Here is a 24597-nt window from a genome sequence, read left to right as displayed (position 1 = left end):
AGGTAGTTGCTGGGCTGGTAACTGTTAGCGCCTGAGCATGCAGGGCCACGCTGCACCCACTGACCCATGTGCACCCTGCTCCTAAGGTGGCAGGGATCTTGGCCCTTGATCTTGCCAGCCCAAGGTGAAGGGAGTCAGCACCCTCAGAGACAGCAACCTGGACGGCACCCCCAGGCACGCACACTCACACCTGTCATTTTATCTGCCAGCCATCTCCTCCCACTCGGAGCCTGTGGGCTGGCGACTGATGGTGCCTCCTTGCTGGCTGGTGGTACAGCCAGCTGGCCAGACAGCCTCAGCCTCAACCGCCATGCCCAGCCCCTGACCCTAAGGAGAGACCAGGAGCCCCATGAACTATCTCGGGAACTCCATGGCTGGGTCCACAGTAAGGGACTTCCCCCCTCTGAGGGGTCGGCTCCTGTGCCTGAGGACAGATGGATCCTGGTGTGTGGGTGTCACTCCACACAGAGTGTGACAGGCCAGAGCCAGACAGGCTGATGTAGTGAGGGAGCTCCGAGAACCAGGGGCTGCACCCTAAGGCAGCATCCGGTCTTGGGGGAGGGGAACCTAACGGCCCTGCATACAGAGCCCCTGCCTCATGTGAGGTCCCAGCCTTGTCCACATTCTGTGGTCTCATCGCTCAGGCCCCAGGAGAGGCCCAGGGAAAAAGATCGAGGCCACACATCCTGGAGAGGTGCAAGGCAGACTGCTGGGTGCCGGGATGCTGGTGGCGCAGTCTGGAGTGACATCCCGCGACCCCTCCTCCGTGTGAAGGACCCGCCCACCCTGGTGGCCGGAGTGTGGGCGCGGGAGGGAGAACTTGAACTCCCGGACGCGTGCAGAGCGCGCCTCCTGCCGGGCGCGGCTAGAATCTGCGCAGCCCTGACCAGATCCCAGGACCAGAGACCTGTCAAGCCACGGAGATTTCTTGGGGTGCAGCTCTCATCGCTGGTGAAGATCCCTTCTGAGATAATCTTTTAATCTCTATGGTTTCTTGTTCCAAGATGAGCCCCGATACCTCCTGACCCCTCAAGCTTTATTCATCTTTGTGCTCTGAAACTCCATTTCCATTTGACACTAAGTCGGCCCCCGCCCCCGCCCCCCCTTTCCTGTCTCTGTAGCTCTGATTAATGCAGGAAACCCCGCGGGGTGTGTCCTTCTGGGTCTGGCTCATGTCACTAAATATCACGTGGAGCAGGTGGCTGAATGCCCTCCCTCTTCCAGGCTGAGTGATATTCCTCCCTGCATACAGAACACAGCTCATCTGTCTCCCAGTGATGGGCTCTTTGTTTGCTTCCATCCTTTGGCTCCTGTGAATAAGTCAATTAAAAATACCACGAACACCGTCAGAATCTGTTCTTTCCACGCAATTGTACCTAGGTGGGGAATGCCTGGGGGCCATGGAGATCTTCGGGAACTTTCAAACTGTTTTCCAAAAGTTAGGGCCATTTTACATGCTTGCCTCTAGCTGGGTCCTCATCCTCACGGACGATTTGTAGATTGTGATGATCTTCTTCTTCTTCTTCTTCTTCTTCTTCTTCTTCTTCTTCTTCTTCTTCTTCTTCTTCTTCTTCTTCTTCTTCTTCTTCTTCTTCTTCTTCTCCTTCTTCTCTAAGCTGAGTATGGACTTCCTGCAAGCTAGGCAATCTCTCTACCCCTGACCGTGCCCCCAGCCCTTCCCTGGGGTTGTAGTTGGGGTTTCAACCCAGAGCCACGCCCTTAGCCCACCCCACTGGATCTGAGCCCCACCTTCCCACACCCATGTTTTCTGTGGCTCCCCCAGACTCACTACATGGAGGCGCTCTGGCAACCAGATGCCAACAAAAGCTGCTCCAGTGACACACACACACACACACACACACACACACACACACACACACACACACTAGCTGCCCGGTCGTACTTTTTTGAGGTCTGCGGTACGAAAATCTAGAGCCGTGGTCTCTACTGGGGATACTGAGCCGTGTCTGGGGTCGTGTGTGCCTATGAGGTGGGGGGCTCCTGGCACGGGAGTGGGTGGAGGCCATGCTTATCACCCTGCCGAGCAGATGTCTGCTGGACTCAAGTTCCTGGCCCCAGACACCAGGTAGTTCTCCGCAGTACTCAGGAACCCCAAAGATCGTCCCAAGCCAAATGCTGAGGTGCGTTTGTCACGGAGGTCCGAGGTAGCACCCTAACTACCCAGTGGGTAAACTGAAGGGGGACCACAGAGGTCCACGTGCCTCGCGGGGGCGTGTCTCTCTGCTCTGGCCTCTCGGATCTCTGTCGGGGTGCATGCGTACCCCATTTTTCTCTCCCGGAGACTCCTTCCTTTCCCTCTTCCTTCCCGCAGTGGCACCCCCTGCGCCGCCCTCGCCTGGGCATCCGGCGCCGCTCTATTCCGGAGGAACCCCCCCCCCCCCGTCGGAGGCCACGCCCTCGTCACGCCCCCACCACGCCTCCCACCTCCTGGCAGAGGCCTGCTGCCATTGGCCCCTTCGTACACCGCCCGTGCCCTACCATTTGCTGGGCCAGTGAGGCTCTCGAGAGGGAGTGGCCTGCCCGATGTGGAGGCGTGTTCACGAAGGGGCGTGGCCTCTCGCCCAGCCACCAGGCTCAGAGCCACCCGCCCGTGCCTCCAGCCCCACACAGGCGCCTGCACAAAACTGACGGCCAGACGGATCCTAGGGAGCAGGTGAGCTATGGGTCCTTCCCGTCCCCTCTTCTCCCCCCAACGTCCCCTGTGCATCCCAGGCTCAGTTTCCCTTTATATACCGGTGACTGGCTGTGGGAGCAGGGGCGTTGCTGTGGGCTACTGTAATGGTCATAGCATCCGCCCTCAAGGGGGGATCTGATGGACTTGGCCCTGTGCAGGTGTGTCTGGATATGCCCTGCAGTGGCCAGCTGGACCCCACTGTGGCTCTGGCTGGTGCAGGGGGTCCCACCTGAGCCGGGTCACCCTTCCCATCGCCCCGAGGGCGTGGACTAAGTTTTGCCAGCTGGGAACTGGGACAGTCCCCCTCACATAATTGGCAGGTGACCTGATCCAGGTCTGTGGCCTCCTGGCTCTTTCAGTAGTGGCCTGGAGGGTAAAAGGAAGCCCAGAAAGTGATCACAGATCAGCCTGTTGAGTCAGAGAGAGAATTGGAATGTGGCTTCTCACCTTTGTGAGCAGCGGGTCCGGGGAGGGACAGGGTGGAAGGCCAAGCTGGAAACAGGCCTCTGGGTCACTTCCCAAGCTCTGGGCTATGAAACCTCTGAAGGCCTTCCTTGGGGTCAGGACACATCTCAGACAAACCTGACTCCATTGAACAAGTAATTTAATTATAAGCCTCAGTTTCCCAGTCTATGACTTGGTAAGGTTGATTCATGACTCCCTGAGGCTTCTGGGAGGATTAAAAGCAGAGGCTGAGCCAGGGTGGGCTACACAGAGAGACGATGTCTAAAGCAAATGGGAGGCTGTGGTATATCCCAGTGGGTAGACCCCAGTGGGGTCGTGGTGCATGGCTTTCACCCCGGTGCTTGGAACACAGGCAGGTGGATACCTGTAGGTTTGAGGCCAGGTCTGCATAGTGAGTTCCTATGAACTCATGAATACATAGTGAGACCCTGTATCTAACGACAAACAACCAGAAAAGAAAGAATGAAGAGCAGGAATGTATGCTTTGTGTGCCAAACTTCCTGTTTTTCTGTCCTGGGACCTCAGAGGACCCATCTCCCCGGTCCCCCGCATGAGTGTCCAGCCCCAGGACCTTTGCACATGCCAATGCCCCCTACAATCCGGCTCTTCAACACAGGCGCCAACTTTAAAACATAACAAGTTCATGATCTGACCACACCTAGGACGCGGGTGGCTGGGAGGAACGGGGCGGAGCCACGGGGACTTTATAAGGTAACAGAGCAAAGCACTGAACACCTGCACCGGGTTTCCCAGGCTTGGGCCAGGGCTGGGAGTCCTGTGATGGTTTAGTGGTGGATCCTGAGGGTATGGAGGGACATGAGAGCTCTCTCCCTCAGTTTACCCTCTGAGCGCTGAACTCAGCCACAAAAAAATTTGTTCATTGGTTCCATATGAGAGGACTCAGTATACCTTGAGTCCAAATAGTCATGGCCACAGGGGACACACCCAGGTCTCAGCAGAGGCTTGGGGTGGGGGTGAAGCGTGAACAGGGGCCCAGCCATCCCATTCTTCCCAGAACCCCGTGTCTCCCTCTGAGTGCTTGTTCTGAGGCCCCAAGCCTGTGCTTGCCCTTCTGGGAATTGACTGAAGTAATTAAGGGTGCTCCTCCGGAGGGTGCTCTAGGGGTGGGGGTGGGGTTTCTGCAGTCCTGACCGAAGGCCAATTGAAGGCATCTTGGAAGGGTCAATGGTGCACACAGCTATTGATCCTACCCAGACAGGACCAATAGCCCCCAGGAGGAGGCTGCTGTGAGATGAGCTCCTGGTGAGATGCTGGATTCAAGTCCCGATTCTGACTTAGTGTTATTCTGTGCATGTCTGTCAGCTCCCAGACCTCTGACTCAGTTTCTCCTTTTTTCATAACCATGAGAAGCTGCTTAGTCATTTGATAAACAGTTCCTGAACACTGAGGGGAAGCCAAGTGTGGTGCCTAATGACACCAAAACACAGCAGTGACCAAAGCTGGCCCGGGGCCATCCTCTTCTGCCTCCATGTTGGTGGAACTAGACCCTGGCCTGAGTTCTAACTGAAACTGCATGGTGAGGAAGGGACAGGGAGCTGGGTGTTCAGGGAGAGGAGAGATCCAGGAGTGACCAGGGTACCAGCCACAAAGCCACCTAGGGAAAGAGAATCTAAGTGGTGGGCTCAGCGTGCACAAAGGCCCTGGGGCAGGGTGGGGCCTGCTGTGTGGGAGGTCCATGGAGTGGGCACCGTGGCTGGGAGCAAGGGAGAAGGGAGGCAGGAGGGGTGGGGAAGGGAGAGCAGGACTCTGAGGACTTGGGCTCCAACGGTGAGGGCGGTGGGAGCCATGGAGGGCTGAGGGCAGAGAGAAAGAGCTGCCTCTGGGCTCACAAGAACCTCTGACGTTTTGGGGATCCTGGGTAGGGTCAGAAGAACCAGAATGCAGGCTGTGGAATGTTAAAAAATTGGGGGAGCGGATACATTCTGGGGCTGAGTGCTTACACCATTGACCTTCATACTCTTCATTTTTTTTTTGTTTTGTTTTCAAGGTAGGGTTTCTCTGTGTAGCCCTGGCTGTCCTGGACTTGATTTGTAGACCAGGCTGGCCTCTGCCTCCTCGAGTAATAGGATGAAAGGCCTGTACCACCTCACCCAGCTTCCCCTGTTTTGTTAAAACCTTGAATGGATGCTGGGTGAGGTAGAAGGAATCTAAGAGGCTGAGGCAGGAGAATCACGGTACATCCAAAGCTAGTGTGGGCTACAGAGTGAGGCCCCTGTCTTAATCTTTGTCCCTAAAGAAGTCGTGTATAGAAGCTGAGTCAAGGACCCGTGCCCCTGTGCTCTGTGACAGACAGTCTCTTATTTTTCTTTTTATTCCCCTTTGTGCTTGTGGAGCTTAGAGGACAGCCAGCAGGAATGTTCTCCCAGCCAGTGGGGCCTGGGCTTGAACTCGGCTTGTCAGACTTGACAGCAGGTGCTTTTTCCTGCCGAGCCCTCTCCACCCTCATTTCTTCAGCATGGGCCATGTTGCCTCCCAGCCTGCTCTTGCCCATTCTGGTGACAGCATCATTGTGGGGGTCCTGTCTGAGACCGACTCCCCCCCCCCCCCCCCGTGTCTTCCCCACCAGGAAACTTCTCTCTTTTCTGATTTCCCAGAAGGCCGGTGGGGATGGGCTGTGAGCCTGAGGCTAAGGGTGCCGTGAGCAGGCCGAGTCCCCAATGAGTCACACACTGGTGGGGCCCTGGGTGACGTGATGAGGGGCTGTGGCCCAGCCGCTCCTGGGACATTCAGCCAGGGTGGAGAGGGAGGGCGGCGGGCTTGGCCACATCAATTATGGATGTGCTGTGTGTGGGATATAAAGAATTCATGAGCCGGGGCTGCCCAGGGGCGGGCAGCAGTGCAGGCCTCACGAGAGCCACTGCTGGGTTTCAGGAATCTTGCCATCTGGTTGTTAAACCCAGATTAAAAGTCAAGAAGTAAGAGCTTCCAGCTAAGTAAATCATGTTGGATTTATGTGTGTGCACAAGCCAGAATGTGCACGTGGAGGTCAGAGGACGACTGTGGGACTTGGCTCCCTCCTCCACCACGGGGATCGAACTCGGTTCACTGGGCTTGGTGTCAAGCAAGTTTACCCAATGCCATGTCAACAGAACGTAAATCGTATTGTGAAGAAAGAAAGCTGTCAGGTGTGGTGGCACACGTCACACACGCAAAAGAAACTGAGACTGCCCAGTGACCCGGCTGTTGTTTGCTGTGGTCTGGCCAGGTTTATCCTCCCTCTCGAGTCTGTTGGAAATGGCCTTCCAGTTTCACAGTTTCTCCTGTCACCCCTGTGCCTGAAGGTGGCCATGGTGATCACATGGACCCTGGACTTTTCAGAAACCTGGACTTCATTACTGTGTGGCCGACTGTGGAGTCAGGGCCTGGCACACTGATGGACCAGTGAAAAGAGCCAAGGGCCATCCACCGTCATCCCCTCTAAGTCCCAAGAGAGAGCCGCCTGCATGATATGCAAGTTAGTGCAGGAGAGGTGTGACAGTAAAACTTTATTTACAAAAGCAAGGGCGGCATGAGCAAGCGGGCAGTGTGTGTGTGTGTGTGTGTGTGTGTGTGTGTGTGTGTGTGTGTGCGCGCGTGCACAAGCGGGGGGGGTTGGAAGAGTGGGGGGCGGGGCTTTAGAGGGAGCAAGTGGGGTGGCCGCGTCTCCTAGTACCCTAGCACCTGCAACGCCTTCAGAAAGCAATGAAGACCTTTTATCTCCGGCACAGAATGTCACTGTGTAGACCGGGCTAGCCTCTGACTCACAGACATCCTCCTGCCTCTGCCTGTCAAGTGCTGGGCCGTCTGTGTGGGGATGAAGCCAGGGCCTCCCGCATGCTGGACAAGCTTTCCCTGCTGCCTAGCCCTTTGGGGCGTTCATTCTCGAAGCTGGAGGGTGATTGTGGGCGAATGTCATATAGTGTGGCACATGTCACATACGTTTGTTGATTGAAACCTGATGTGACAGGTGAGACACAGCTGCTTCTTTGGGGCACACTGTTGTCCAGGAGCCATCCCGGTCGCCATTAATGGCCACGTCCTCATGGCCATCCGTGTGTGTCTGTGGAGAACGGAGCTGACACTCGGTGTCCTCCTCAGTTGCTGTCCACCTTGTTCTTTGAGGCAGAGTCTCACTAAACCTGGGGCTCAGTGAGGGGGCAGGTCAGCAGTGCGCAGGGCTCCCCCTCTCTGCCTCCTCAGCCCCGGGCTACAGGCACTCACCATTCCGCGTGGTTTTTGTGTGGGGAGTCGGGCCCCGAGGTCTGCACACTTAGACACAAGCTCTTCGTCCACCCAGCCGTCTCTGAGGCCACTTGACCCAGCTTCGCCCTAAGGCCCTGAGACTACCAAGGTCCTGGGTTAGAGCCGCTGGCGCTCTGTGGGAACCCAGCTCACAGCTCTGGGCCGGTGTCTCAGCTGTCAGGATGGCTTCCTGCACTGTGTTCTTGGTCCCGTGTGGGGGTCCCACGTGGTGGGTGATCCCAGTTCGAACCTCCGGTCACTGGGGCTCTCGTATCCTTTCATGCTTCTCTCTCCAGAGAGATTTTCGCACCCCACTTAGCCTTCAGGAGTTGATTAGTCATTGCACAGACATTTAGTGAGCACCAGCTGTATGCCTGCTGGTGCATGTACGGCAGACCCCACCAACAGAGACCTGGCTCCCTCCCAGGCTCTCCTTTCCCACAGACCGGAGCTGCTCCACCACCAGCACAGCTACACCAGCTATGGCGACCCTTCTGGCATCCCAGCACTCAAGAGATCGTGGCAGGAGGATCAGGAGTTCAAGGCTACACAGTGGGCTTCAGGTCAGACCTTGACTCAAAAACAAACCCATAAGACAACCAAAACCTGAAGGAAAAGAAAAGGCAAAACTGGGTCAGAGAGGTGACTCCGAGCCTGGACCTTTACGCTCGGAAAGGCCTCTTGGAAGCTGCAGCCATGCAAAGGCACTATGGCTCAGCCTTGTTGTGGGGGCCGTGATGGACCTCTGAGTCCAGAGCATGTCCCCTAGGGACTGCACCTGTCTACACCAAAGGTGAGGGGCAGACATACTCCGACCCCGTGAGAGTGAAGGCACTGTGTCCAGCAGGAACCCACAGGCTGTTTGTGGGGTGCTGGGAGCTGCAGTGATTGGCAAGGCTGCTTTCCACTGCTCTGTCCTTCCTCGGGACCTGTCCCTCCTGTCCTGGGGGTTCAAAGGCTCCTGACATGTGGCCTTTCTGTCAGCCTTGACCTCGCTTTTTCTCATCCCCAAGGCCCAATTTTTACTTTTTTCTTCCTGTTGTTGGCTTCTTGTGTTTCCTTGCCCCAGCTGGCTTACAGGTCTCTTCAAGGGTCCCCGCCAGACACAGTTGACACATGGTCGATGGTGGGAAGGCTGAGTCAGGAGAAAAAATACATTTTAAAAAATGAATTAAGGGATGGAAGAGGCCATGTGGCCTGTGAATTCAATTTCAGGGTCAAGATGGTCCTCAAATTGTGTTATAATCGAAAGACAGCAGAAGTGGGGCCCCTGGGAGGCAGAGACAAGATCTCTTTCGGTCACTTCTGTGTCCCTGGTGTTTGGTACACAACTGGTATTCCATAAATGCCCATTAGGGCAGTTGAATGACTGAATGAGTGTTGGGGCAGAGTTCTGGAAGCCGGAGTGGGCTGTTTTGGTTCCAGACTTTGGCTGAGTGCTGGGTGGGCAGGGACCAAGGCCACAGCACCTTGTCCCTGGGAAAGTCCCAGCCCTGAAGGCCTCACGTGGCTGTCACACAGGCTCTGGTAGGCAGGAAGGAAGGCAGCTATCCTGGCCTGGTAGCTTGGATGGGGAGTTTCTGTCAGAACAATGGTTTCAGAACAGGAAGTGGAGGCCAGCAGCTGGCTGCCCCAGGTGGCCACTGAGTAGAAGCTGGGAAGGTCTGGACAGGAGGCACCACAGCTGTGTCCCCTGCCATTCTTCCTGCTTCCGGAAGTCTGTCCAAACACTCAGCTTCAATTCTGAGACACAGAGTCCAAATTCAGCTTTATCCATGAGAAAAGCAAGGCCCAGAGAGGGTCAGCCCTCCTCTGGGGTTACCCAGCCTGCAAGCCAAATGGGGACTCCAGAGTCTGTTCTCCTGAGAACTGCCCATTTTCAGTGACGACTGGAAGACAGCCCCCACGGTGCTGGAGAGGACCCTGTGGGTCCCGTGTCTTATTTCTCTCTCCCTCTCTCTCTTTTTTATTTTTTATTTGAGAGTACTAGGTAGCCCAGGGTGACTTCCAGCTTTCCACGTAGCCAAGGATGACCTTGAACTTCTGATTCTCCTGCCTCATCTCTGAGCACTGGATGACAGGTGTGCCACCATACCTAGCTGACGTGGCGCCAGGGTCGGAGCCCAGGGCTCTGTGTGGCGGGCGAGGGCTCAGCCCACCTCAGACTCAGCGCCATTGAGAGACATTAGGGAGGAGGCAGGAGGATTCAGGTGTGGAGACATGGAGGGCAGACCGGCTTCTCTTGCTGTGTGGCCTCGTGGTTCAGTGGCCTTTGAGGGGACAGGTTCCACCATTATGCGTTCATTTTCAGCTGGGCCACTCAGGATGGTTGTGTTCATTGCAGAATGGTGTTGGCTGCAGTGGTGAAATGGGTTCATGTGGCAGGTGCCAGGCTGCCACGTAGCCCTGTGTCAACAGCCATGTCTGGGCCCTGGCTGGCGGACAGCAAGGGTGGTGAGCGATGGGGACAGCGAAGCCTGAGGAGTCATCTGTGCCTGCCTGATGGCTGAGAGCTGGGGCTCCCCACCCTCGAGGTCTGGGCTCACACAAAGGCAGGCTTTGTAGGAGACTGGGGGCGAGTGCGCTGTGGGGGCATTGCTTGGCTGGCCATCAGGGCTGGGTGGGTGGTGGTCAGCTGATCAGAGGCAAAAACTGAGGCCCAAGGGCCAGGTCTGAGGGTGACTCTCTGTGTGTCCCCCGGCTCCTCTGGGTTTGTTCACTCCCAGACGGCTCTGGAGTCTCCAGGAACACAGCAGATGAGGGGTCAGGCACTGTGATGTTCCTCTGTGGTCTGGCGGAGGCAGTTGCAGCCACGCAGCGCAGCATGGCTCAGAGGGAATACCTCCCAGGTCAGCTTACGAACACAAGGATGGCTTCCTGGAGGAGGGGAACCCAGGCTAAGCTGAGGGATGAACTGTCACTGTGAGAGTCAGGGGCTCCAGACCGTGGGAGGTATGGAGGAATTTATTAGGAAAGAAGCAAGGGTTTAGGGGTAGGGCTTTGAGGGCTCAGAGGTTAAGAGCACTGGCTGCTCCTCCAAAGGTCCTGAGTTCAATTCCCAGCAACCATATGGTGGCTCACAACCATCTAAAGTGAGATCTGGTGCCCTCTTCTGGCCTGCAGGTGTACATGCAGACAGAACATTGTATATGTAACAAAAAACAAAACAAAACAAACAAACAAAAAAAAGGAGCTGGGTGCGATGACACACGCCTGTAAACTCCGCACTTTGGGGAGGCAGAGACAGGTGGATCTCTGAGTTCCAGGCCAGCCTGGCTGCAAAGCGAGTCCAGGACAGCCAGGGCTACACAGAGAAACCCTGTCTTGGAAAACAAAAACAAAACAAACAAACAAACGAAGGATATTAAGGAAGAGGCATGAGAACTCTCGGTGTTTGTTAGTTCTGTTCTTTGGGGAAAATTCTCAACTTGTCCCACCACTTGCCTGAGGTGGTGGGACAAGGTCTGATGGGTAGAAGGGACCAGCCTGCCTGTCTTCTGGGCAACTTCCCGGCTCCTTCCTCGGTGGCAGCCATCAGAAGCCTCAACTCCCAGCTAGCAAACATCCGGCTGGCCGGCTGGTGGGGAAGAGGGATGGTGCCAAGCCCAGTTTTACCATTCTACATCCATTCCTTTGACCTGAACGCCATGTCTGTCATTCTGGCAGGACCCATGGACACCTTCAGCACAAAGAGCCTGGCTCTGCAGGCTCAGAAGAAAGTCCTCAGCAAGATGGCCTCCAAGGCCATGGTGGCCGTGTTCCTGGACGACACCAGCAGTGAGATCCTGGATGAACTTTACCGGGCCACCAAGGAGTTCACGCGCAGCCGAAAGGAAGCACAGAGGGTGGTGAAGAACCTGGTGAAGGTGGCCGTGAAGGTGGCCGTGCTGCTGCGGGCCGGCCAGCTGGATGGCAACGAGCTGGCCCAGCTGCGGCGGTTCCAGGGCCGGGTCCGAAGCCTGGCCATGACTGCACTCAGCTTCCATCAGGTGGACTTCACCTTCGACCGGCGCGTGCTGGCCGCAGGGCTGCTGGAGTGCAGGGACCTGCTGCACCAGGCGGCCGGCCAGCACCTCACCGCCAAGTCCCACGGCCGCATTAACCACGTCTTTGGCCACTTTGCCAATGGCGACTTCCTGGCCGCGCTGTACAGCCCAGCAGAGCCCTACCGGAGCCACCTGTGCCGCATCTGTGATGGCCTAGGGAGGATGTTGGACGAGGGCGGCATCTGACCTGGAGCCAGCCACCTGGGGACTGCCCTCCACTGGTGACTGGTCCCCAAGACCACAGAAGCAACCGCCTGTGCCTGAGGCAGTGTCTCCTCTGCTTCCCCTACTGTAACTCATCTGCTTTGTCCCATCCTCCCCTACCCCTTCCTCCTACTTCTCAGACATGTAGCTCAGGCTGACCCCAAACTCCCTATGTAGCTGAGGCTGGCCTTGAACTCCTGAGCCTCTGGCTCCCACCTCGAATCACTGGAGGACAAGCAGGCACTGACACCTCACTGTCTAGGCATCTCATGCTTTCAAATAAGGTTGTCAGGAATTGGGAGGAAAGAACTGTACACCCTCGACCCCTGCCCCCTGCCAAACGACTGTTTCCTAAGCCTCAGGACCTCCCAAGGTGCTTTAGGAAATGGAGTCCAAACTCTGGCACCAGACTAGACTTGAACACGTCTGAGCCTGCCACAAACAGGTCCTTGTAGAGCCATTAGCACAAGAAGGCTCACTCCGCCAATGCTGCAGGGCCTGGGCACTGAGAAAGACTGATGCTCCTGCCAGCCAAGGACACACCGGCAGACAGATGCTGGGTGTGGAGCGACAGCTTCTCACCATGGCTGGGGAAGGAGTGACTCCAGGCACACTTCCTCGTTGGGATCAGACTCTTGAAGACACGATCTATTGCTCTGAGATCCTGTTAGGAGACTGCACCCAGGCATTTAAGAAAAGAAACAGTGCAGGTGAGATGGCTCAGCATGTAGGGGCGCTTGCTGCCAGGCCTGATGACTGAAGCGTGATCCCCAAAACCTACATGGTGGTAAGACAGAACCAGTTTTGGAAAGCTGGCGTCTGACCTCCATGTGAACACAGCCACACAGAGCCACTCCCGGCTAAGCGCAGGGGTCACTCCTGGAGCACAGGAGGAAAGATAGGATTTGCTGTGAAACTTGGGGAACCTCAGAAATCCAGTCCACCTCGGAGGCTGTCCCCAGCTTCATTGCAGGGTCAAGCCACTGGAAACACAAGTATGTGTTAAATTATAATTCCATATTTGGGAAACAAATCCATCTTTTCTCTTTGTGTGGCAGTTCCTGCCTGTAGCTGGAGCCTACAGCCTCCAGTATCTGAGTGCGCCTGCGGTCATGTTTGACACCATAGCTGCCTGAACCCATTCGATACCTTGGAAAAGTGGGCAAGCTTCAGCTGCGTTTGTGCACAGCTGAGATGTGGGTTTAATTGTGTAGAAGCCCCAGTGAGAGGCTGGGGGTGTGGCTGAGTGGTGGAGGCCCCCCAGTGAGAGGCCGGGGGTGTGGCTGAGTGGTGGAGGCCCCCAGTGAGGGGCTGGGGAAGTCCACTGAGAACTGTTGAGATCCCGCATCTTTTTTCGTGTCTGTGGCGGGGCCGGGCAGCAGCTGCGCAGTGCTGCAGGTGGGAAGGTTATCTGGGTGTTGGGGGAGGGCACTGGTCATGGTCATCCAGAGTATTTAGGGCAAAGTTCACAATCTAGAGCCTGGGAGCTAGGCAGGAGTTAGGCTTCCTCAGGCAGCCAACATGTACACAGAAGATTCTACCAACAGTTACAGGTTGGCTTTTTCGAGGCAAGGTTTCTCTGTGCAGCACTGGCTGTCCTGGATTCCCTTTGTAGACTGCTGGCCTCAAACTCAGAGATCTCTCTGCCTCCACCTCCCAAGAGCTGGGATTAAAGGCCTGCACCACCACTGCTTGGCTAGCTAGAGATTATTTTTAAAGATAGTATCCTGCCCTGGGATCCCAGCCCGAGCCCGGCTGTAGTCATGTCCCCTGTCAGCTTCTCTGTGGGCCTGGCTGGTGGGAGACGAGTGTCAGGTCCCTGAAGCCTTTCTTGTCAGTCCAGCTCACTTGAGCCTAGGGCAGGGTCTTGAAACTCCATCATGCTGACCAAATGGACCAGTGAGGGGAACAGTCTAGTGTTGTGGGGCTGTTTTCCTAAGGGTGAGATGAAGAAAATCAGAGCGAACCCAGGACATAGCATTTTATTATTGTCACCTCGTGAATGCCATGCAGAGGCCAGCCCTGTTTCCTTTTAGGTTTAGATGCCCAGGGTGGCTTGGACTTCACAATCCTTCTGCCTCCGCTGCTTGAACACTCAAGGTCACAAGTCTGTACTTCCAGGCTTGGGTTAGAAATATACTTAAAGCTGTTGTAGGGCTGGTAGGATGGACCAGTGGGTAGAGGTGATTGCTGCCAAGCCAGAGGACCCGAGTTTGCCTAATCCTGGGAGCCACATGGAGGGAGGAGGGCCAACTCCCACAAGCTGTCCTGTGACCCGAGACTATGCTCCATGGCTCTCAAACAACTAGACAGAATAATCTGCCCAGCTCAGCGATGACAGGATGGGGATAGCTTCCCCACCAGGTAACACCGCCTCTCCTTGGCTCAACAGCACAGGCCGGTGGCTGGGCTTCCAGTAAGACGATCTGAGGGTCAGAACGTGGCTCAATGGCACCACTGGCCTCCTGTGCTTGAGATGCTGGCCCCATTCCTAACACCCCCCTCCACAGAAATCTTTAAGACTGAAGTGACAGTGTCCTGGCAGCCAGCGTTATCTGGTTTAGATCCCTGGTAACATCTGAGGACCCTAAAAAGGCACACAGGAGCCAGGTGGCCTGTGCCCTCACCTCATCCTGTATACTTTCCTACCCAGGGGCTTGAGGGCTAGGACTGTGCTACCCACATCCACTTTTCAGAACCCCTGGAACTTTAGGCCCTAAGCCACCGCTAGTGGCTGTCTTCCCAGGGTAGAAGTGCATGTCCTTGGATTCCAATGAATATTTCTTGAGGTTGGGTGGATTCCAATGAATATTTCTTGAGGTTAGGTCCCACTGTGCAATCCTGGAACTCACTGTGTAGCCTAGGTTAGCCTCTAACTCACAGATTCCCTTGCCTTTCCCTAGGGTCCCTTCCTTGGAGCTCAAGGAGCAGCAGGAGGGCACTTGGCCCTGGCTGTGGGACACCCCACTCACCCCCCCATCCAGAGGACTCAGTGTCCCCTGAGACACAGGCCTGTCTGGCAGCCTTAGTCTTTCACTGGATATCCAGTGGAGGTCAGGCCCAAGGTCAAAGCTGGGGGGCCACAAGGTCCCTCTGAAAGGCTGGGATACTTTAGGGCTTATGTAGGTTTGTCTACAAAACTGTTTCTGTTGTTTTTAAGCTTTCTCACTGGGACTGTAAAGGTGGCTCATCAGTTAGGAGCACTGGCTCCTTTGTGGAGGACCTAGGTTTGACTCCCAGCACCCACAGGTGGTTCACAAGTCTCTGTAACTCCAGCTTCCGATCCAATGCCCCCTCACAAAGACTCACACTCACTGACTCACAGACACAGCATAAAGTAAATCTAAAGATTTGTTGCTTTCATCTGATTTCAAAAGCCCACCTGAAGCCAGAATCTATGGGCACAGAGGCCTTGCCCTGGGGTCCTAGTGCCAGGACACAACAGTGTAGATTCAAGGCAACGTGGTGGTCAAGACAGAGGGACTAGTCCTTGTGGGCACGTCACTGGCTGCCTTGGGACCACTGCTGGCGCCTACGTGCCAGTCACCCTTGGGGGAGTGTCTGCATTCGCTGCATCTGGAAGATGGTGGGAATCCACGTCAGTGCTGACCCCATGAGGCCCTGGCTAAGGCGGTTACTTATTTATTTGTCCCATGTCTTCCCATCCTTCTGAATGGAGGTGTTCTGGGTGGGGTAAGAAGGCAGTCCGGGGGGTGGGGGCATTCATCGCGGCTCAGAGGGGAAACCGCAGCATGTCTGACTTCAGGAAAGCCAGGGAGTCCCTCTGTGCCAGCCAGCGCGTGTCCTGCACCTTCCCTGGTGAGATGGGCGACAGTGCCCAGAGTTCGCTGGCATGCCAGTGTGACCTGTGCAAGGCAATGCCAGATCCTGCAGGAACCAGGGCCCCAGACAGGGAGTCAGGGCCAGTGTGCTGACGGAGGAGGGCCCAAAACAGGTGAGGGTCACAGCTCTGAGTGCGCCGCCTTGGCTACAATCACCAGCTTGGAGAGCTCAGCTTTGAAGGCGCCAGGCCTGTGAGACACTGCAAGACACAAGCACAGCCAGGCGCTGACACATCTTGAGACTTGGACAGTGCTGGCAGAGAGGCCAGGTATGGCAGGGCGAGAGCTGGGTCAAAGTGGAAAACTGCAGAGCCAGGCATGTGACAGGCTTGTTCCTGCATCTACTCTGAATACTGAAAAAGGCTGAGGAGATCCAGACCAGCCCGGGAGACTGGGAAATACCAAGAGGGCTGATGGGTGTGGTCATGGTGGAACCCCCACCTAGAATCCCCCAGTGAGGAGTTGGGGTCACAGTCTGGATGAAACCTCAGCCTAGAACCCCCCAGTGAAGCCTCAAATATGTTCTTGTGAGGACTGGGGACTGACTTCCTGCGTTCTGCCAGTGTCTCCCTCACAGCAGGTCCTCACAGAGTCGAGCAAAGGTATTTTGAAGCACCTGCTCCTCTAGATTTGGGCACTTCCTGCTTTATACAGCACCCTGCCTCAGATGTGTTGCCATAGCAACAGAAAGTGGACCAGTACAGGTGACTAGGATGCTGTGAGCTAACCTGGCTGAAAGAGCTGAGACACAGGGTCCACCCAACCAGTGGCTTATATTCAGTCCACAGCCCTTTCTGAGGACCCTCCTCCACCTCTCCGAATGGCTCTCGCTGGGTGCTGGGACCACCTTTACCTACCTGCTGTCTTGGTCACTTCAAACTCCTCGTTTTTCAGGGGGATATCACTTTCTCTCTCAAACGCGGCTTTGGACTAAAATTGAACAGAGCACTTAGGCAGACACGTCACTGAGAGAGAAGCCCCCTCCAGTCCCTTTGGTTCGGTCTCCTGAGCATGTGGCCTAAAGCCAGGCATGCTTGCTAGGGAGGCTACAGGGTTCCCAGCGTGGAATCCAAGCTGAGGGTCAGCTCATGGATGACGGACAGCGCAGTCTGTCACCTTAGCTCCCAACAACACACTTGAGGCTGCCGAAGAGCTCTGCTGCTCTGAGAGCAGAGCCTGTCATCAGCTGACCTGAGGGACAGGAGTGGGCCAAGGCCACCTGGCCCACCCTGCCTCCTCCAGCCACTCGGCAGGGCACAGTGGCCTCTGCTGCCAACCTCCCTGTTTTTCTAGCCTCCTGAGGTGAAGCAGGTCTATGCAGATGAATGGGCCAGGCACCCCTGTCGTGGGCCTCTTGCTGTGTGAGCCCTGGAGGTCAGCAGGGTGGCTAAGTGACATGGGGTCCCGTCCCTTGCGGTGAGTGGTATCTGGGGCTCTGCAGATCCTCCCTCCTCAGGCCCCCATGACTGGCACTCACATAGGCCATGGCGTACTCGATCTCAGCACCCCGCACCTCAGCCTTGAACTGTGTGAAGTAGAGGTAGGACTTCCCCTGCGGCCTGTGGAGAGATAGGGTTAGGGCTGGGGGGACACAGCTGAGGCTGTAGAAAGAGCTTGGTGATGAAGGACTCCATGGTGGAAAATTTCTAGGAAGCCAAAGCCAGAAATGGAAAGTAGCTTCATGGTGCCATGAATTGGGGAAGGGAGGAATGTCAGTGTCTGGAGACAGGGCTACCTCTTGGGGTTCACCTTTTTTGTTTCAAAACTGGTTTTTGAGATGGGGTCTCAGGTAGCACAGACTGGCCTCCAGCTCGCTACGTGGCCAAGGCCGGCCTAGAGCTCCTGCCCTTCTCGCTTCCACCTCCCCAAAACTGGTGAACACAGAAACAGTGGGCGACTCGACTGTATTCCAGCACTTCGGCGACTTCCTGCCCTGTGCTCTGATTCCCCAGGCCCCTGCCCTGCTCTTTGGCATCTCCCCCCCCCCCCCCCCCCCCCCCAGCCGCTCCCGCCGCCCACCTTCCTTGCCCCGCGCCCCTCCCTTGCTTTCTTGACCCCCCCCCCCCCCCCCCCGCAGCCTTGGTGTCAACACACACACTGGCAGCTTCATGGGCCCCAGGGCCACCATCCAGCATGTGCCCACTTGTCCTGCGTGGACCGTAGTGTGCGCACGGACAGGGCTGCAGAAAGAGAGAGACGGAGAGAAGAGCACCCAGCCCAGCGCGTGACCACTGGCTCACCTCCAGATGGTACAGGTGAAGTGCTCACTGTCTTCACTGGTCCCCAGGCTCATCTGCCATTGCTGCGGAGAGAGCACAGGCTCGGTGAAGGAAGCAAGGAAGGTGCTCACAGCAAGGAAGGTGCCCAGCCTCTTCGCAAGACCAGCCACACATGGTCCCTCCCAGGCTGTGTGCGTCCCAGGCTAGAGCCACAGACACGGCCCTGCCCGTGGATCAAGACACTACCTAAGCCACTTTCTTCCCGTAATACATCTTGAAAACAGTGTGGCAACCGTGAGACCCTGTCTGAAAATCTGACAAGGGTTGCCCACTGTGGGTCAGTTGGTGCTGTCTACCATGAGGCCCTGACTCCATCCCCAGAAATCGGGAAGAGGGAGAATGCCTCTCACCCCAGCATTCAGGACGAGGAGTTATCCTCAGCTACGTAAGGAGCAGGAAGGCATTGTGGGCCTACATGGCGTGGGCTGTGTCAAAACCCCACAACCCAACACAGCAAAAACAAAACAAAACACCCCAAAACAAAAACAAAGAAACAAACAAACAAAAACATAGGTAGGGCTAGAGCTGGCTCTATACCTAAGAACACTGGCTGCTCTTGCAGAGGACCTGGATTCCCTGGATTCTGCTCTCTGCACCCACACAGTGGCACACAGCTATCTACAACTACAGTTACAGGAAACCTGAAGCCCTTTTTTGGTCTCCATAGGCACCAGGGGTGCTACTGGTGCACAGACATTCATGCAGGCAAAACATCATAAAATAATCAAAATGAAAACACAAAAGCTGGGCGCAGTGGCACACACCTGTAATCCCAGCACTCCAAAGGCAGAGGCAGGGCTAGATCTCTGTGAGTTCAAGCCCAGCCTCATCTACAAAGTGAGGCCAGGACAGCCAAAGCTACACAGAGAAACCCTGTCTTGAAAAACCAAACCAAACAAATAAAATACAAACGCAAAAGAACCAAGCAACCAGCTCTCACAGCAAACATTTCCAGGCCCTTCCTGGCTTCACAGAGGAAGGTGTTCCATTGCCAGGAGCTGCCTGTGTCAATTACAAGGTGATCCGGCAGCTACCTGGGTGCATCCTCCCCGAAAAGAAGCCCTGAGACCCAACTACACTCATGCCAAGGCTGGAGTCTCGGCTCCAGTGCTTCCTACCAACTCCACAGATCTGCTAATCCTGAACACCTCAAAGCTCTGAGCTTCTGCACCCTGAAAACTGCCATCTGAGAAAGGGCGCTAAGACGGTCCACACTTTGCCTTCTATTTAGAGATGGAGTGTAATGTAACCCAGGCTGTCCTTGAGCTCTCTGTGAAGTGGAGGATGACCTTGAACTCCTGATCCTTCTGCCTCAGCCTGAAGAGAGCTGCCCTCCCTTGCACTTGCTACTGGCTACTCTTTATTTTTTTATGTGCATTGGTTAATGGCCTGCATGTCTGTCTGTGAGGTTGCCAGATCCCTTGTAATTGGAGCTACAGATAGTTGTGAGGTACCCTGTGGTGCTGGGAACTGAACCTGAGTCCTCTGGAAGAGCAGTCAGTGCTCTTAACTACCAAGCCATCTCTCCAGACCCTATTGGCCCCTCTTATAGCCATTTAACCTTAGATACAGCCAAACCCTAAAACTGCTGACAAAATAAAGTGGGCATTTCCTTTCCTTGGACCATTCACATTAAACACATAAGTCAATGAGGTCTACGCTATAGCACAGCCATCACTAGCACGCATCCAGAACATTCCATCAGTCCAAAAGGAAGCCCCATACGAGCCTTCCCTCAAGCCCTCCCCAGCCCCACATATCCACCTCCTGTCTCTGGGTTCCCCTGTCCTGTACACTTCCTGTAATGGAATCCCACAGTGTGTGGCTTCTGAGTCTCTTACTGAGCATGTCCTTGAAGTCTCTCTGGACTGTAGTGTCAGGCCACACTCCTGGTAATGAAAAGTGTCACCATCACATGTTCCTTGAGCTCACTGAGAAGCTGGCTCTGGAGGTGGGATCTGTGTTTGTCTCAAAGCATCCTACAAGGCCTGGGGACAGGACAGGGTCCCACCCTGTGACAGGCAGTAATGACAACAGCAGGATTCCCCAGAGCAGACTTGGGGCCAGAGAGAGACTCAGCAAGCAGCACAACTGCTCTCCTGAGGACCAGCCGTCCTGGACAGTTTCATGTCAGCTTGACACAAGCTGTAGTCACAGGTGAGGAGTGGGCCTCAGCTGAGAAGATGCTGAGAAAAGTCTTTAGGATCAGACTTTACACAAGCCTGCAGGGCATTTTCATTAGTGATTGTTGGGGGAGTGCCCAGCCCATGGTGGGCAATCCCACCCCTGGGCTGGTGGTCCTGGGTTTGATAAGAAAGCAGGCTGAGTAAGCCACGAGAGGCAAGCCAGTAAACATCAGCCTCCACAGCCTCTGCATCAGCTCTAGCCTCCAGGTTCCTGCCCCGCTTGAGCTCCTGCCCTGACTTCCTTCAATGAACAGTGATACGGAAGTGCACGCCAAGTAAACCCTTTCCTCCCAATTTGCCTTGGTTGTGGTGACTCACCACAGCAATAGCAACCCCACGTAGGGCACCCAGGTTCAGTTTCCAGCACCCGCTCCAGGGGACCCAACACCTCTGACCTCAGTGGGCAACACACCCACAACCACACACACACAGAGTCAACTCCATCGACGTGCTGGGGGCTCGCCCGCTGACAGCCATCTTGCTTCCTTAGCTGCTTTCTCCTTATTAAGGGTTTGCAGAGATGGCCCAGCACTTACCCGGTGGTAACTCAGTTCCAGGGAATCTACAGCCCCCTCTGGCCTCTGTATGCAGGCTTCTGCGGGGGGTGAGCACCTGACTGAAAGCGGTTTGCTGTCTGAGGCTTCTCCATTGCTCTTACTTTCTATGTATGTAATGAACTCACTCGATGCACCGCACAGAACACTCTTATTCACGCTGCTCATCGAGGTGCGGTGCTGCGCAGGCCCGTCCGTCCACGGACACTGAGTCACTTTCAGTCCGGTCACTGGCCCCATGGAAAGTCCTAATTACAACATTCATGTCTGGGGCTCTGGACACACCAATGTTGCCCCTGAATGAATGAACCTGCATGCAGGACAGTTGCTCCCCGTGGTGTGCAGGCATCGACATGACACCTGGCCCTAATGCTCGATCCCTGTGCTGCTGTCCTACTGTGCACTCTACTGCAGGGGCATGGTCCTGCTGGGGGCTCGGCCCCCCTGCCAGCTCGCAGGCCGCCCTGAGGACTGGCCCAGGCTGGCTGCTCAGGTGAGCCTCCTAAAGCATGTACCATCTTGAGATATCAAAGGTAAAGGAACAGAGGTCCCACTGCCCATGGTAGTGACAAGGGCATCCCAGCATTCGGCAACAGAGGCAGGCAGGACAATAGCAGTTCGAGGCCAGCAAGGGCTACACGGTAAGATCCCATCTAAAAACAAGAACAAAACGGCAAAACAGTAAGAAACGCAGCGGCTCACTGATCATACTTAGATCAATAGCCAAGGCTCAGCACTGTGGGTCGCTGAGGCAAAAGCCAAGACAGCTAGGGCTTCCTCAGGCCCACGTGACTGAGAATTCAGGGCCCTGAGAGTGCAGCCACTTCCCGTTGATACCAGTTGTGCGAGATTCCCTGAGTTAACTCACCTCGTTGGTCCCTCCTTGGGAAGCATATGTGAATGTACACGTAAACTTGCCCTGGAAAAGAGAAAAATAAAAAGGGCTGAAGGGTCAAGACCTCAATATCCAGAATCAAGACACCACCGTACTGGGCATGGTACTGTATGCCCATCATCCCAGGTACCCAGGAGAACTGGGAGATGAGCCAGCCTCGGTGACCTCTCAAGGTGCTGTCCTGAGGTAAAACAGCTCAAAGAGGACTGGGATGTACATCGGTAGGAAGGCTCCCAGCTAGACGGTCAAGGGTTGCGCCCCTTCCAGACGCCATCTGTCCGGGACTGGGGGCGTGGCTCAGGAGTATTGCCCCTACCAAGAATCCTCCACTGAGGGGCTGGGGCGTGGGAGCCCTCGGAGAATCTCTCAGTGAGGGGCTCTGAGCCTGGTCAGAGGGTGGAGCCCTGCCTAGAATACGCCACTGAGGGGCTGGGGGTGTGGTTAGGGGTGGAGCCCGGCCTAAACTACCCCACTGGAGGCCAGGGGCTGGCCTAGCCTGTGTGAGATACTGGGTTCCACCCCCAGTACCGTATAAAACAGACTGCTGCCAAGTGGGCAGCAGGCCCCTTTCCTCCCATGAGCTCAGAGTTTTGCACAATCCCTGTGGTTTCCCAGGAAGGTCAAAAGGCCTTCAGCAGCCAGTCCTTTAGAACACTGGCTCTGGGGTCAGTACCTGGGGTCCCTGAAAAATATGAACTTTGGCTACGTCCTGCCTACAACACAGGCCTGCCAGGAAACCCTTGGCTAGAAGAATGTTTTCAGGAGACGATCAGTAGGGACAAAGCTGTCCCAGAGACGAGCTAGTCTGGCTGCTGCCTTCACAGCCATTTTGAGAGCTGTCGGATCCGCGTAACGTGATTTCTCACTGGTCCCAGTTCCGTGAGCAATCCTCTTGAGACCTGCAGCCTCCATAGACCGCTGCTCTCTTTATCAGGCAGCACTCCCCTTTCTAGAACGCGGTGGGCAAGGGGAGGCCGCCTCGCAGGTAGAAACTGATTGACAGGTGGCACACGAGGCAGGCCCGCCCCTGCCATTCTGACCGGTCTCCAAGACGACCCGATCCCTAGTCTGGCTCCGCCCAACACCGGCTGTTCCCAGTCGTCGATGCCCCTGAGGGAGGCTTAGCACGTACCCCGGGTCCTACGTCCTGGGAGAAGGAATGCACGACGCCTCCGGGTCTCACGTCAAACGGCACGGTGGTGGGCTCAGACACAGCGGCCGCCAACTTTAGAGCCGCGGCCGCCAGGAGCACCACGGTCCAGTAGCCTCTGCTGGGCGCCGCCATCTTGGTTCCGGGCCAGTGCGCAGGCGCTCGCGGACGGGGCGCGGCGAGGGACACGTGGAGCGACCCGCGCGAGACACGTCGGCGCGATCCTGTGACGCTCACTCCCGACCCGGGCTTCTGCGTTGGCGGCCATGTTGGGGCGGGACTCGCCTTGGCACGTGACGCGTGCCAGCGCCTCTGATTGGCGCTCGTTGATGAATGGGGCGCCTGGGGGGTCTCAGCGCTGCAGGGGGTCAGAGTTTTCACTTAACCTTTGCCTTTCTTCCCCAGGCCCAAGTCAGAGTTCACCAAATCAAATTGGCTTGACGTCATTAGAGTGAAAAAAAGTATTCTGGTATTTTTATATCTCATTTCAATGGTCTAGTCTCACTCTTCAGGACAAATGGGCTTGACTGCTGATTATCTTGTTAATATAGTTTATTTCGATTTTATTTATTTGTTTTTGGCTTCCTGGTACTCTATAGCCCAGGCTGGCCTCGAGCTCAGAGATCCACCTGCCTCTGCCTCCAGAGTGCTGGGATTAATGTACACCACCGCCGCCTATTGATTGTTTTTCGTTTTGTAACTTCTTTTACTTTAGTTTATATTTTAAGTTTCATTCAAAAATATTTTATTGTGAGGGCTGGCGTGATGGTTCCCCAATTAGGAACACTGGCTGCTCCTACAGAAAGCAGAAGTTTGAGTCCCAACACCCACACGTCAGTTCACGACTCTTAGCTGCAGCGGCAGGAGCGCTGAAGCCCTCTTCTGGCCTCTGCAGGTGCGCATGGGATGCGGACATATATGCGGACTAAACACCCATACAAAGAGAAAAAGTAATATTTTTATTATTATATCTTTCAGATGGCTTATTTTAGCCCAGGCTGGCCTCTGACAAGATGGCCTTGACCTTCTGATTCTTCCGCCTCCCCGGTGCTGGTATGACAGGCTTCATCAGTGCTGCCTACGGAACTCAGGGCATCTCAATGTGAGGTGGTTGCCCCGCCCACCGAGCCACAGCCTGGTCCCCTGGTCTAAGGCTGAACTTCCATAGGTTGGCTGGCCTGAGGTGGCTGTTCAAGTTACAGGACTCTGTGCAAGCGCTACCCGTATAGACACACATGCCCGCCCTCACTCACTACTGGCCATCAGGCCATCATGTGTCCTGTGGTAAAGGATGTCCCAGTGCAGAGACGGTGGGCTTTTCCACTTTTGCAGCTTCCTATGTATTCCAGGTATCCCAGGGCCGTAAGCATGCCTGGCCAGCCCTCTGCTCCTGAACAATATTCCCACATTTCTGATTGCTACAAAAATTACCCATCAGCTGGCGCGACATGATGTGAGAAAAGAGGCTTGCTGCCAGGACTGCTGAGCGGTGCTCCAGCCCTGGGAACTAAATGGTGGCAGAACTGACTCCTGAAACTTGTCCTGACTGCCTGCGAGCTGGGGCCAGCAGCCATGCACAGGAGAAAATAAACAACAGACACCAGGACAAGTGATCCTCAGTCTAGTCACAGAACTGGGCCTCTTTCCACCTGCTCCATCCCCAACCAGCCAGCTCCTCTCGGTCAGTTCCCATCCCTTCCTTTTCTGTCACTGTTAGTGTCCCTTTACATTATTTGTCCAGCCTGTGAAGGTCAGAGGTCCCCTCCCAGGGTCAGTCCTTCCCTTCTCCTGCCCTGCCACGTGGGTTTTGAAGGTCAAAATCAGGTTGTCAGTCTTGGCAGCAAGTGCTTTAACTCGCTGGGCCATCTCAATTTCTGTTTCCCACATTCCTTTCAGAAAGACAGCAGTGGAGGGGTATTTTACTGACACAGGCCACCTGTGCTTCCCAGGGTAGGGACAGGCCTGGCAGAAGCTACCAGCTGACCCACATGAGATCTTCACCTCACCACTCCTGTCTCCACTATGTTTTAGGGGGAAGC

At 55.5% G+C, this 24597-nt stretch overlaps 2 protein-coding genes across 2 annotated transcripts; one reads left to right on the top strand and one right to left on the bottom strand.

Moving 5' to 3' along the window:
- Positions 1-2585: 2585 nt before the first annotated feature.
- On the top strand, positions 2586-12685 carry Tnfaip8l1 (TNF alpha induced protein 8 like 1). The gene is made up of 2 exons (XM_055617737.1): positions 2586-2674; positions 11069-12685. Exon 2 carries the CDS (start codon positions 11074-11076, stop codon positions 11632-11634), a length of 561 nt encoding a protein of 186 aa, XP_055473712.1. The 5' UTR covers positions 2586-2674; positions 11069-11073; the 3' UTR covers positions 11635-12685.
- Positions 12686-13619: 934 nt separating this feature from the next.
- Mydgf (myeloid derived growth factor) lies at positions 13620-22733 on the bottom strand. The gene is made up of 6 exons (XM_055617738.1): positions 22541-22733; positions 21382-21432; positions 17735-17796; positions 16972-17053; positions 16352-16424; positions 13620-15694 (listed from the first exon to the last, which is right to left on the bottom strand). Exons 1-6 carry the CDS (start codon positions 22691-22693, stop codon positions 15615-15617), a joined length of 501 nt encoding a protein of 166 aa, XP_055473713.1. The 5' UTR covers positions 22694-22733; the 3' UTR covers positions 13620-15614.
- Between the last annotated feature and the right edge of the window lie 1864 nt (positions 22734-24597).

This window comes from Psammomys obesus, unplaced genomic scaffold (assembly GCF_907164565.1).
Source record: "Psammomys obesus unplaced genomic scaffold, mPsaObe1.curated_primary_1811, whole genome shotgun sequence".
In the NCBI taxonomy this organism is placed as follows: Eukaryota; Metazoa; Chordata; class Mammalia; order Rodentia; family Muridae; genus Psammomys; species Psammomys obesus.
Note: the sequence above shows the minus strand (reverse complement) of the source record. Positions and strands in the feature narration are given on the sequence as shown.